Below are 13,672 nucleotides of genomic sequence, written 5' to 3' on the forward strand. Positions count from 1 at the left end.
CGCTGAACTTTCACAAGGCTGTAGAACATGTGAGGAATAAAAGGGTTTTTTATATTTTGTGGGAAAAACAATTATTATCAAATTTGAGATCTTCACCAAGTAGAGAGAGGGAGACAGAGAAAGAGAGGGATATTCAAGAATAATTCATATTATTTTTCTCCTTTGATATACATTTACATATCCATCATGGACGTCGATGATGATATCCCCATGCTAGTCGATGTGGAAGGCAAAGAAGTTAATGCAGAAGAAAAAGAAGCAAAATCCATCAAAGTACCAATCACAATTGTCACAGGCAAGTTCTATATATACACCTAGGTACTTAGATGAAACAATATAACTAACCATGAGCTTCAAGGATATCTCGGTGCTGGAAAGACAACGTTGATGAATTATATCTTGAACGAACAACATGGGAAGAAAATCGCGGTGATACTAAATGGTATTTATTCTTCACATTATACATACTCTTCAGATCTTGTACCATACAATGTGACACTTGACTAACTGTTTTTGCAGAATTCGGTGATTGTAAGTTGGAAAACTATAGATCAAGTGATCTTCCCAGTTTACAAGTCAAGATACGAATGTATCATGACTCGGAGATTATTCCACTGGCTTATGATATTCTAACTAACATTTCCACTATCCAGCCGCTGATATTGAGAAATCTCTTACTGTCAACACTGGTAGTGAGCAAGTAGAAGAATGGCTCGATGTTGGTAATGGCTGTATTTGTTGTTCCGTAAAGTAAATCTCCATATTCTTCCTCTCTCTTCTCTCATCCCTACCCCAATTTCAATCCCAATGCCACCAAACCCTCACCAACACACCCCCAGAGACTCCGGCGTCAACGCCATCGAAACCCTCATGGATCGCCGCGGCGCCTTCGACTACATCCTTCTCGAAACGACCGGGCTCGCCGACCCCGGCAATCTCGCCCCTCTCTTCTGGGTCGACGAAGGACTCGGCAGCACCATCTACCTCGACGGAATCGTCACCCTCGTGGACGCTAAAAACATTCTCAAATCACTCAACGAACCCATCCCCTCTGAAATCCCCTCGGAAACACCCAATCAGAACAAATCCCACGCCAGCGCGGATTCCAATTCTGATTCCAACGACAAACACGACCATTCCGGTCCTCATCTCACAACCGCCCATCTTCAAATCTCTCACGCCGATGTTCTCATCCTCAACAAATCGGATCTGGTCACTCCGGAAGAACTGGAAATCGTCAAGGAGAGAATCACAGCGATAAATGGTTTGGCAAAATTACACATTACCGAGTTCGGCGCGACTCCCCAATTAGAAGGCGTCTTGTTGGATTTACATGCATACGATAGAGTCGATTTCAATCTGGAGGAAGTAAAAGCAAAAGGACATAGTCATTTAGATCCCGTGGGTTTCGATTTTCACTTTCTTCTTTTGCCCTTTTTCTTCCCTACCTCATCTATCTTTACCCATCTGTCCAAACACTCCAAATCAAACTTTCCCCCAACTCAACTTCTCCCCTCTCCCCCTCAAAACCAAAACCTAAACCTAAAACTAACACCCCCACCCCCACCCAGACAATCACCACCCTAACCCTCACCACCCCACCCCTCTCGCCCACCAGCCTCCCCCACCTCGACGCCTGGCTACGCTCTCTCCTCTGGGACTCTCGCATTCCCTCTCCATCCCCATCCCCATCCCCATCCACCCCTTCCCCCTCCCCCTCCCCCGAAATCCACCGCCTAAAAGCCCGTCTCCCCCTCACAAACCACACCACCAAAATCATCCAAGCAGTACGCGAAGTATTCGAGATCCTCGACGACGTATCTCCCTCTCCCGCCCAATCCACAACCTCTCCCTCCCCCCAATCCACAACCGCAATTGCCCCTCCACCCCCCCAAAACGAAATGCAATCCGATCGTAACAGCGAGGGGAAAATCGTGTTAATCGGAAGGAATATAACAGATATGGAAGATGTACTACTCGAGAGTTTTTTGAATTGTGTCGTGGAGGAGAAGGGGTGTTAGGTGGGAGATGGGAGTATCAAGATCAGTATCAATATCAAGATCAATATCAAGATCAAGACCATTACAAATCCATACATACATACATAAACCACAAACTTTAAACATAATTCGAGATCCATCCATCTATCTCACTATTATATACATATACACATACCCACCAATCAACCCAAATATTATTCATACACAATCCTCATCTCATTACACCATTCCAAATCTCATACATGACACATTGGTATCATATATATTGGTATCATAATACATTGGTATCATATCATATACATAGCTATCATATACATATCATATACATAGTAAAAAACCTCCGCATCCTCACTCACATTAACAGCTTACATTAACAGCTTACATTAACAGCTTACATTAACAGCTTACATTAACAGCTTACATTAACAGCTTACATTAACAGCTTATATTAATAGTCAACTAGGCAGTCAGTCAATCAACCCGTTTAGCCCACTAATTGCTACCTACCTACCTACCTACCTACTTACACTGGCCCTCCTTCCCTTCTTCTTCTTTTTTCTATCCTATTCTTATACATCATTCTTCATTCATTCATTCATTCATCATCATCATCATCATTTACAATAAATCAAGTCCAGCCGCCACACACACATACACACATATACACACACACACATATATATATATATATACATACACACACACACACACACACACACACACACACACACACACACACATATATACACACACATACACACAAACACAAACAAACATCAAAAAAGAATCTCATAAAAACAATATCATATCATGGTCATGTTCATATTCATGGTATAGCATAAAGCACCACTCAAGAAACTTTATCCTTTCTTCTCTTATCTCCCAAGATTTTTTCCTTGGCCTATCCCCCTTCCCCTATTTCTTTCTCCATTCTCCATTTTCCGTCTTTATCTCCCACTCCCCCTATCCTTTCACACTAACCACCGTCCCTCTCCATATTTATCCCACCTCCCCTTTTACCATAAACAGAAAAGAAAAATAAAGACGAATAGTCTTTCCTTCCATCCATCCATCCATTTCTCTCCCGCCCACCCCATCTATATTTGTATAGCAACACCCCACCCAATGAATTTATTCGTCCCTCCCACAATAAAAGAGGACAAACTATAACCCCAACGCCAGAAATGCTATGTACATGTATCTCATTCGTCGATTATGCTTTGCAATGCAGTGCTGGAAAGCCGCTCATCGAAAGACGAAAAAATAAAGTAAAAAAACTGCGCAAAAAAAAAAAAGTAAAATGAAAAGATAAAGGCCATAACATTAAAAATGATGGCCAGTCCCCCAAAAAGCTTCTCGATGCTCCATCAAATGCATTCATTTCCGGATAAGACTTCTCAAGTCGATGTTCATTCGTACAGTATGTGATACTGCATCCTCCTGATTTCGAAAAGGAAATCTCATTTTCGTCATCTCCAATTGATCCTTCTGCTGGGGTATATTCAGGTCCAAAAGTAATATTGAGGGGAATCTATGCAATCGCTAAAAGACAACTGATCGTTTCAAAGCCTCTGCCAAGGCCTGAATACCTGCTCTCGAAGTAACTGCTCTCGAAGTAATAATACAACTGGTGCCCAAGATCGATGAAGTGGCGAGAGGTATTTTAAAGGGGGTTCGTCGTTGAGCCAATTGGCAATTATCTAGATGCTACCTGTTAGATTTGCTAGCAGATCGTTCAGGTAAGTTGTACCGTTGTCCATTTGGAGATATTGAATCGAAATCGTAGTTCTTAAGAGTTTGTTCATATTTTGAGCTCTTCATGAATTTTGGTACGGAATCCTATGATTGATGGTTAGAAGATGATCGATAATTGCACATACACAGTACTTACACTAGCCATCAACTTGAAGACCGATAATTGAGCCTCTTCAAATAACTTTGTGACTTCCTTCAAACTCTCAACCATAGCAGCATCTTGTCCAACAGCCTTGGTCATTCTAGTAGCCAATTGATTCCTGAGCAGATGATCGATGTTAAGTTCGCAAGGTGAGCCGGGAGCTAAGAATGCATTGTAAATACCATAGGCTGAGGCCATAGTTTCCTTGACGGAATCGAGACTTCCTCCTGATTTACCCCTGGTTGGGTCTACATTTCTCACGGCTGCTTTGCATGACTTCAAGAATTCCTCGACATCTAGATAGAAAGACAAGTTCTCCTCACAATGGGTATCTCGAAGGTTTTCGCGGAAAAGTAAACGAAGTGCGGCATCATTAAGAATTTTGTCCAACTTTTGTGTATTCGAATCTCGGGATACACCAGCTCTGACAGCTGCTGAACTTCCTTCGCTCTCTGAAGTACGATCTCTCGAAGTCATATTGATCACATCCTTGCCTTTCTGTGATAATTGGTAGTAGGCATACTTTGTAGGCTGGAATCGGAAATCCTTCTTGTCATCTGAAGGAGGGAGTTGTTGCTGGTATTGCCTATCGGGCTGAACGCACCAGATTAGTTCCTGCTCCAAAAATAGCGACGCAACTTCTGTGGTTTCCCGTCTATCCACCGTCGTACAACAATCCATCAGCCAGTCACAAGCAGCCTTTCCAGTAAATGTTTGATAAACAGTTCTGGGTGGCGATCCAACTTTACGCTCTCCTGCCATTCTCACACCAGCAATTCCATCCTTGTACTCGCTCAAAGAATCCGAATCAGCTGATGTGGTGCTGGTCTTGATATTCGGTCCATTTTGACCAACAAACCTGCGGAAAATAACCTCAATTGTGCTTCGATCCGAGGAAAGTTTGTCCGTAGCAGAATCTCTTTCTAGAATAACCAATTGCATTGTGTTCCTTGGGGATGCGACAAGTTCTGCGACATGTCTTTGTTGGATTCCATTCTTCGAGCAAAATCTTTCCAAAACATGAATACCTTTTGGTGTCAACTGCCATATGGATCCCTTCATTGTGAAGTCCTTTGCTTGCTTTCCGTCCGCAGATTCGATAAATCGTGCATCGAGGAAACGTTGACATACTGATCGAGCCATTTCCCGCGCCATGGAAAATGTGGTTGTCGTGGTGGTGGTGACAATACGTGAGGGGTCTTTTGGATCTGGCATACGATTCGATTGTGAGAATTTTAAAGAACCCAAGTTGTTGATAGCCTCTTCTGAAAGAAACGAATGTTCCACTCTAGTTAATCGTATGCGGTGCGTTGCCAGTGGTAAACTGACTACCAACGTTGCGAATAAATCTTTGAAATCCTTGTCCAAAAGTCAGCATCAATCTTGGCCTCTCGAAAAAAAATTAACACATCATTTTCCAATACATACTCTCGTGAATGGCCTGTCATCGCTCGTCATGCGCAACAAGCGCGACGATGTTTGATGCATCTTGCTTGAATTTGTCGTCCTGTGATTTGAGTGGATCAACGGTGGGGTATCTGCAGCAGTATTCGAGTACGCCTGCGAGGGAGGGTTGGTACCAAGTAACGACTGACGACGACCCAGGGAATGGGAGGGAGGTGTATCCTCTGAAATTGTGTGGGAGGCAGTTGATGTTGAGTTTTCGCCGGGCGAAGAGGATAAATCAGTGTGATCTACGTTGCTTCCTAAAACTTCTGCCGACTTGGACCTGTTTTTAATACTATTCAAAGGAGTGTTTTGATCTGGATGTGAATCTAAAATATTGCCTGATGACGGACGTGAACGTAACGCGGGTTCAGCCAAACTTGCAATTGCGTTGCTAGTTTTGTCTCTTGCCAATACAGCCAAGGTGAACAAGCCACTTCGGTTTTGTCTTAATGAGCTAGTCGATTGACGATTTTGCTTATGAGAGGGAGTATTATTAGACGTGCGAGGTATCAGTTCCTTTGCACTCGATTCGCGAGGTATCAACGAAGATTTTGAATCAAAAGTTAGAGGTCGAACCGACAATTTTACTGAAGATAAGAAATTGGAGGAATCTCTCGTAAAAGTTTGACTAGTTTCGCCTTCTCGAATGGATCTATCCGAAAGTGGTGGTGGTGAACTTGAGGCTGAGGTAGATGATGATGCGGCGGTGGTGGTTGTGGTGGAAGTGGATGTGGAAGTGGAAGTGGTGGGAGTGGGAGTGGGTGTGGGTGTGGGTGTAGATGTAGATGTAGATGTAGATGTGGTTGAGATATGTGTAGGATGGGATTTATGGGTAAGAGAGGACGGGACAATACGATCTTGAATGTTACTTGTGTCAATCAAATTCGAAACCGAAACCGAATGGGAGTTTGAGTTTGAATGATGTCCGGATTGGAAAGAGGAATTGGGAGTTTTAGAGATGGTGGAGGTGGAAGTGGAAGTGGTATTTCTCGTGGTAGTGGTGGTGGTCGTAGTGGTGTGGGGTGAAATAGAAGGCGAGAGAGCCATCTAAGGTTTTTTTTTCTCTCTCTAAATCCGCAACTAATATAAATAATTTATTAATAAAAAAAGTAAAAAGTAAAAATAACAATAAAACAAAATAAAATAAAATAAAGTGTCCCATTCAGAAAATCTATAACAGCAAGTCTGTAATGTTTTCCAAGGACGGAGGGAGGGAGCAAGGAAGGCATGAGAAGAGAATTAATGGAGTACTTGCTAGGATAAGGGAGGAACCTTGACACATCTGTCTTGAATTTGCGATTATCCACGCTTGTACTGTTTGTTTGTTTATTTTATTTATTTTGGCCTGGCCTGGTCTCGTTTCTCTCCTCTCTTTCTCTCTGTCACTCTCTGTCGCTCTCTGTCGCTCTCTCTCTCTCTCTCTCTTTACTTTTTTTTACTCCGCTCAAGGGATTGAAGTGGAGGAGGAATCGGTAGAGGAAGAAAGGTTTAGGTTGTGTTTTGTTTGTGTGGGTTTTTGCTAGGTGTTAGGTGTTAGGTGCTAGTGCTAGATGCTAGGTGCTAGGTGCTAGGTAGGTGATGGGTGATGATGCTGGGCACTCGATGTGGGCGATGGGTGCCAGGTACTAGATGCTAGATGCTAGATGCTAGATGCTGGGTGCTGGGTGCCGATAGATCAAGAGTTTAGGTACGGATTCAGACAAACAGGCAGACAGACAGACAGACAGGTACCAGCTGCGGAATAAGGTGACGGTCCCAAAATGATTAGAGCTAGCGAATGGTGAGGGTCTAAAAAAAGAGCCGGAGAGCTGGAGGGAGAGCGAGAGCTGGAGATTGGGACCAGCAGGGCAATCCAAGAGGATACGTCGAGGCAGGTATTCGGTGAACAATTGCATCAATGTGAACCAAGCAGGTAAGAGAATCTCGGGACTAGGTTGAATGGAGATTAGAGGGAAGGGGTTAAGATTGGATTTGAAGATTTAATTACTTGAATAAGAAAGCAAGCAAGATATCTGAGGGTTTAAAAAAAGGTTAAAAGAGGGACAGGCGATTCGAGCATTTCGGAAGAGGTAGATACTAGATACTAGATACTAGATACTAGATACTAGATAGGTACTAGATGGAAAGAGAGGGTCGGTCCGCAGATGAAGGGAATTTTGCATATATAAGATGATTTTGTACGTGCGTGCATGTAATGTATGCGTGCGTGCGTGCGTGCCTGCCATGAAGGAAGGACTCAAGGAGACAAGTCAAGACTCCAGAGTGACAGAATCCAGCTAGGCACATGGGAACGGCTAGCTGGCTAACTCTGAAGAGCACCGATGAGTGAGTATCACTTCTTAATTGATTTGCTAAGCATTACGACCGTGATGAGTAAAATGAATCGATCAGTTCTGGATTGTGGGAACCCTAGCTGGCACATCTCATCCATCCTAGGGACTTGCTCGACCTCTCACGCTCTCACGCTCTCTCGCTCTCACACCCTGGAGGGATTGGATGGCATGGTCACATCCACCAGCATTATTTATGCAGCAAATGCAGCCATGGCAGCAACGAAATCAAAAGGAAAAACGAAAAGCGGGAAACCTCGTTCTAAGCACGAGGGTTGCTGGGACCCACAAGTAGCGTGCGTCCGGCGTGTTTTTCTCGGTAGTGTAAAGGAAGCAGGGGGATTGATTGATTTGTTCTACGCCTAAACATGTTGTGTACACACCTTTTTTTTTTAATGAAACATAATTAATTGGTTGAGTGAGTGAGTGGGTGAGCGAGCGAGGAAACGCATGGAAGCCAAATGGGACGGGGAACTAATCTACATCGAGTATGAAATCATCTGAGTGGAGCGAACTTTTGACATCAAGAGTGGAACTGTTCCTTCAACTTTTCGATGGGGGTCGACTTTCTGCTTCTTTTTGCATCTGTACTACGAATCTGTACGTGTAATCAATCATCAATCATCAATCATCAATAGATTGAAGAGGACGGAGGGGCTTGAGTATTGCATGCAGAGCACATTGTATCTAGATCTAGTAAGAACAGGGAATCCATAGTCATAGTCGTACTCATAATCATACTCGCACTCAAAAGAAGGATAGTCTCATCTACCATCCCACAGATACTTTGTAGATATAAATTCCGACTCTCGTTCTCACGCCCACCCTCATCTCACGCTCACGCATCTAAATCCGAACCGCACTATTACCAACACCCGATATCACCTATCCCCGAGCCGATCTTACCATGACAGAAAGGTAACATAATGGCTTGGGTCTTTTCCTTCACCTGTACTCTACTGTACGCAGTAAGACGATTATGCCTTGTATGTCGTAGTGATACTAGTGATACTAGCAGCGATGTGTACTCTAATAAGAAAAAAAAAAATCAACATTCACACACACATACACACACACATATCGTACACACACACAAATATCCCATTTCATCAGACATCCGTGAAACGAACCAATGAATCGCATGGCGGCAAAATATGCTTTCATAAAGGTTGTCACAACTCGTGGGCCGTAAGCACACTAATCGTCTTTTAAGTTAATGCCAGGTGAATCTCTCTTATTTTCTCGTTTTTTACTCGTGGCAGGCAGGGATCGAGATTGTCTTTCATTCATAGGATGGATCATGGATGGGCGGAACCCTGGATGGATTTCGTGTGGCCAATCATTCGGCTGCGTTGATGTAGTCGCTGTGGGCTCTTAGATAATGCCATTATTACTACCGGTCACAAATTACAATAAGTAGACCCGTCTATTCCTAAATGATCCATCATCTCCAACATAATTAAAGCCAGTCTCCAGTGTACTCGAGTAAATGTTCATCTAGAACCATGAGCGATGATATGCTCAACACTGATACTGCGTACTGGTTGGTACCTTACACCTTACGATACTCCATTTTTGCTAGGGAATACCTAGGTATGGGACAAGCTTGAAGCAATCCATAATTCTTAGGGTTTCAATTTTTCAATTGCCCATCCATACCAGTCAGCAGCTCTCCAGTCAGCAGCTCTCCACCCATCAAACAAAATACCCTTCCCTCCTCCCCCCCCCCGGAGCCAGGACACATGGTTAAGAACGGTACAACCCTGAGATAAGAAGATCTTCCAGCTCTGTTGATCTATCCAATTTTAATCTTCTTCTTTCTGCTTCTTGGGTTCTTCTTGACTTTCTCTCTCGAGTAAGCGATATGTCTCTCTCTCTCCCTCCACCACTGGCTTCTTCCGTTCAATCCAGGGAATACGAAATAAACTCTCCATGCTAAGTTTCGGTGTGAGAACCCTTTCAGCAGTTGACAAGCTTGAGCCTTGCGTGATGATGAAATATGTCTCTCTTGGACGATCCGGGTTCAGCCTGCGTGCGAAACGAGGATTGGCAACATGCCAAACATATGCGAAAATCGCACCAGCAAATCACTCGACCTTCCGGCAGTTGTTCTGAAACCACGCAAACAATGCTACTCTACAGGAACCACCATCGGTAATAACCCTCGAGACGCGCATCTCCTATCTTACCTATTTTCACTTTTCAGAATGGTGTTGTGCATCTATACTTGGTCCTGTGTGTACCTTTAATTTACAAGCCCAATCTCGTGGGCTTGGCACCATCCATTGACGGCTAGATAGCATGATCGAGTCCACCCTTGCAAAATGACCACCGTGTAACTGGAGCAGTAGCAGAGAACCGTTATCAGTAATAAGCCTACATTGCACTTCGGTGAACGTGTCTGCGTGTGTAAGATTGTGCTCCCAGTACCAAGCACGATGATGCGAATATCCGCAAGCCACGCTTCTCCAGCGTACATGGAATCCCACAACGTGCCTTGCCGTACACACGTTGGTTGGATCGAAAACGAAGGTCATGTAAATTTTCTTCTTTCATTCGAGGCGCTTTGCAGGTCGCGGTCGCTTGCACGAAACTTACTCAGACCGCCACCAAATCTCCCTCCCTCATCCCGAGATGGGGATGCGTAAAGACAATAATGTATGCTATGTAGGTACCTACATGTACCTATCCCAAATGAAATGCGATACGCTTGCGCTAATAGGACGGGAGTAATGCAAGCTCTGTCAACGGTCTGCATGGCTGAACATGTCAGCAAGGCGCGCGGGTTCATACGGTGGTAGATGCGCCTTCGCACTCAACCGCAAATCACCATCATCATAGTATCATTATTGTCTACAGTATAGTGTTCTACCTAGGTCGGCCCATTTATAAACAAAAGGTGTGAAATGAATGCTTGTCGCGAGACGGCCTTCGCTCTTCGGTATATTAATAATAAGAAAAAGGGTTTGTTGAAACTGTTGAATGCTCTGTACTCCACACAGACAGGCCCCTCAATTTCCATCATGGTTCTAGAAACCCCGGGTAGGGCAATGGAAATTATGGAATCAATACGGCATGAATGTGTTTGGCGCTTCATTTCCATTTGTCACCGCCCGATGAACCGGGAAGGATTTTGGAGCCATGTGGAAATATTCTGATGTCTGATTATCCCTGTCCTTCAACGACCAGCGTTTCGAGAGGCGGTGAAGTATAAGAAAGATTTGGGCTATTGAGAAAGCGGCAAAGTGCGACGATCATCTAGTCATCGGCCTTTTGCTCGCAATTAAGAAAGATGCGTGGGTGGGCGGTAAGGTTAGATATGGATATTAATATGGATATCAACTTGTCAAGTGATTTTATCGTGTTTTAGTATCAATAGTTGGGAATTTTGAACAGATGATATGCACCACATCACCGCCAAATTGAAGACAAAATTCACAGTCTAGAAGGTAGGCCGAAATTAGCTTGGCAACATGTGCTTGTGGAGTTAAACCAGGGAGGGAAAAAAAAGAAAATGGGATGGAGACGTATTGTTTTCGTACTCCTGGTCGCATTGGGTTGTCATGTTGCTTGTCAGTGAATCCTTCCTGGCCTGCGGAAATCCCATGGGAAGAGGAAGGGCTTTGGGTATGCAAGACTAAAGGTACCCAGTCTGTCAACGGCATTGAGAGATCCCCTGGTTCCTACCACTGTACGAAATAATCTCTCCTTTTATCCTTCTCCGATCTCGTACTATGGAGGAGGCACTCCGTCGCGCGGGCTAACATCCAATACGCATAAAGGAATGTTGCACAGACTCCGTTTACCATCACAGCCCGCCCGCCCGTCCTAACTCTTCCTGCCTTCTCGCATATCCTGTAGCAGCATTTTGATGCGCATAGTTTATCTTATTGCTGTGTTCGTGGGTTCGTGGGTTCGTTTTCAAACTAGTAAGGGGAACGGAAAGAGGGGAATATCCACCCTCTTGGTAGGGTCCAGTTGAGTCGATTCATGAGATAGTGACACAAGAAGAAGAAAGAATTTGGGTTCGAGGATTGTAGCGAATAGGAATTGGAAACAATTATTGGCTGATATGGATTTGTGAAATATCGAGAGGAAAACGCCTTGAACGGGCATCAATAGTGGACTCCCACGTTTTCTTGCCACGTTTTTTCCAGGATGTCCCGATGTTTAGTGTGTTTGTGATATCATGTAGCCCGTGGAGCCAATCATTCGTGTGGTGCCGCTTGAAGGGGTTGTCGAAGAACCTTATCCACCGATGGTTGGATACTTCCTGAAAAGGAATCCACCAAAGTATAAATATCCTTGATCAAGTGCACAAATCGATTATATCGGCGGATGTGGCGAGTGCATGGAGAAAATACAGTCACATTCCTATTTGTAAGAAAGGGAATATTGTTGAGAGGAACCATAGGTAATTTAAGAGCACGCTAGTTAGTCAGTCTGTTTTGCGTGTATCTTGATTCTTGATTCTCGAGTAAAGGGTCTGGTCTCTCTGATGGGGAATGAACGAGTAAATGAATGAATGATGATCAGTCGTTGACAGTTTTTGATAGTTAAATACCATGATCAATTGGAGTTTTGAAAATTTGAAATCGTCATGTACTGGATGAAAAGTAGTTCATTCCTTCGTCCGGTGTGAAATCAATCGTCCTGGCCGAATCTGATCAAATCTCCAAACCACGAGGAAATGTCTCACTCAGCCTTGTGCTTTCTTTTTATGGTAAGAGAAAGACACAGGCACATATTCATCGGATTTTAAACCGACCTCTCATTTCGATATTGCTTTTTATTGTGATACAAATATATTAAACTCTAATCAGCTAATGTATTATGTATTAGACGAAACATACGGAGTGGATGAGTTTGAATGTTATAGGTAACACTCTTCCAATCATGTCTCACTCAACTTTTCCATCATCATCTATCAGAGCAGCTCGTGTCTTCAACTTCCATACACACCACATTCGGTATCAATTTCGTGAAATTCGCATACAGAATGGATGTAGCGAACCATTCACGCACAGCGTACCATACATACTTGACAATACATACATACATACATACATATCTATCTACCCACGGATATTTGCACAATCGGCCCCCAAGTATCTAATATCAATTTCTGCACCCTGTGCACAACCAACTTACTTGCACAACAGTATGGCATGTTATGCATAAAGAAACGTGCATCTCTGTACTTGATTCTGTACTCTCTGCATATTACGCACGCAGTCAGACATGCAATTGGTTCACGTAACATGAAAGGGAAAGTTGAGTGATTTAGCCGTTTGTCTGTCGTGTTACCGAGGGATGAAACCTTTCGAAGCCGAAGATACCGAGGATCTTTTTTGATGAGCCGGTGATGAATCGGGGTGGGTGAAGTCATCGTTTTGGGGGGTGAGAGGTTGCAGGTTCCCTTGGCGAGCTCGGTTTCTTTACTCTGTGTGCACTCTCGTACGCTATACAAGTGTCCAAAGGGGGTGAGGGGGGGTATCGTTGGTGAGGGATTTGTGAAAGCAGCTGGGAAAGTTACCTAAGATGACTGACTACTCTCCACAGTGTCACTTCAATCTATGTGGTATGATCCTATTGTCCATTCAAATCTTGATGATTGATATGTGATGGTAAATCAGGAACTGTATGTATGGTATGATGAGTTTGTTCCCACTGGAGCAAATCTCTGCGCATCGATTACTCGCATTGTAACCTTCAACCGAATTCTCACCTCGTACTACGCTTCTATCCGGTCACCTTTCGGTGCACTACCTCAATGAAGTTTCAACAAAAGTGTAGGATGTCGGTACCCAATGATTGGAAATTGGTACTCTGTGAGTCTGTCTAGAACCAGGTGTACGCTTTTGGTCGACAGGTAGGTACCCCAGTGCTTTTCCCCAGCATTACCTTCCATTTTCCTTCAAAGTTTTACCCCAAAATGGACAAGAATCCCAGGATCCAGATTCTTCCATCCGGCTTCTAGAAAACAGCAAACAATG

General features: G+C 43.8%; 2 protein-coding genes across 2 annotated transcripts; one reads left to right on the forward strand and one right to left on the reverse strand.

The window, feature by feature from the left end:
• Window positions 1-186: 186 nt before the first annotated feature.
• On the forward strand, window positions 187-2,021 carry EAE98_004590 (uncharacterized protein; the record flags this gene model as incomplete). Its single annotated transcript, XM_038952210.1, has 6 exons — window positions 187-295; window positions 359-442; window positions 520-531; window positions 654-750; window positions 840-1,401; window positions 1,572-2,021. 6 exons carry the CDS (start codon window positions 187-189, stop codon window positions 2,019-2,021), a joined length of 1,314 nt encoding a protein of 437 aa, XP_038811746.1.
• A 1,675-nt stretch (window positions 2,022-3,696) lies between these two features.
• Window positions 3,697-6,393, reverse strand: EAE98_004591 (uncharacterized protein; the record flags this gene model as incomplete). Its single annotated transcript, XM_038952211.1, has 4 exons — window positions 3,697-3,700; window positions 3,751-3,839; window positions 3,892-5,256; window positions 5,326-6,393. The coding sequence occupies 4 exons, from the start codon at window positions 6,391-6,393 to the stop codon at window positions 3,697-3,699; spliced, it is 2,526 nt and encodes an 841-aa protein (XP_038811747.1).
• Between the last annotated feature and the right edge of the window lie 7,279 nt (window positions 6,394-13,672).

The sequence above is a fragment of the Botrytis deweyae genome, assembly GCF_014898535.1.
Source record: "Botrytis deweyae strain B1 chromosome Unknown BDEW_008, whole genome shotgun sequence".
Lineage (NCBI taxonomy): Eukaryota > Fungi > Ascomycota > Leotiomycetes > Helotiales > Sclerotiniaceae > Botrytis > Botrytis deweyae.